At 50.8% G+C, this 833-nt stretch overlaps 1 protein-coding gene across 1 annotated transcript in view; it reads right to left on the bottom strand.

Moving 5' to 3' along the window:
• Positions 1-611: 611 nt before the first annotated feature.
• VOLCADRAFT_108680 (uncharacterized protein) overlaps positions 612-833 on the bottom strand; it is a gene marked incomplete at its 3' end in the record, with an annotated part of 4292 nt that continues 4070 nt past the window's right edge. The window contains exon 5 of the mRNA XM_002959555.1: positions 612-719. Within this exon, the coding sequence (XP_002959601.1) occupies positions 612-719 (108 nt within the window). The remainder of the gene's footprint in view (positions 720-833) is intronic.

Genomic DNA, 833 nt, shown 5'->3' with positions numbered 1-833 from the left:
ATGTTAGTGCACCGGCAACGGCTGCGAGCCTCTCTCGTCTTGGCAAGTGCTCGCATGTATAATTTAATAAGCGACGCTAGGATAGCGCGACTTAGAAGAAAAGCTAAAACATGCGTTCTCAAACGCAGATACTATCTAGCGCAGAGCCAAAGACGGTAAATTGATTCCTGCTGATCCTCAAGCGTAACATCACTGTAATCTGGCCACAGCAGCCACCTGTTCGGTTGAGCTTCACATTGAAAGCAAGTATATATGTAGAAAATCCATTCTCCAGCCAAGGGTACAAGTTCGCACCAGTCGCACGCAGGGGACAGCTTTTGAATTAAATATCGGGCATGGGACCAACACACGGAAATGCAAGCAATCGAATGCCACCTCAACTCCCCCTGGTATAATAAATTTCACTAGCAAGCGTGCGTGCCGTACGGCACACGCGTGTGGAGCCGTCAGGGCATCGAACTGATTAGGCGGTTGCGGCGGCTAGTCTTGGCTAATCGGGCCATCGACACATACAGTCGTCTGCACCCTAAAACACAACCACTTATCACGGCCATATAAGCAAGTATATTAAGCTACCTCCGTGTGTTCTACATAACCGTTAACCATCCAGCCTAGATGTTCAGCTGATGCCGCGCAAGGGCGGCGTCCGCGAGGTAAGAGAGCCAAAGATTTGCTTGAAAGATCTGCCTTCCATCGCGCCTCCCATGGTGACACAGCAGCTGCGCCGCAGTCACTGTTTTATGGCCTCTACATTCAGGAGCCGACGCGGGAGGCCATCGTTCGAGCCAGGGTAAACATGGGATTTGGCCACCGGCATAGCTTATAAAAATGTC

The sequence above is a fragment of the Volvox carteri genome (genome assembly GCF_000143455.1).
Source record: "Volvox carteri f. nagariensis unplaced genomic scaffold VOLCAscaffold_363, whole genome shotgun sequence".
Taxonomy (NCBI): Eukaryota; Viridiplantae; Chlorophyta; class Chlorophyceae; order Chlamydomonadales; family Volvocaceae; genus Volvox; species Volvox carteri.
This window is presented reverse-complemented; position numbering and strand designations above follow the sequence as displayed.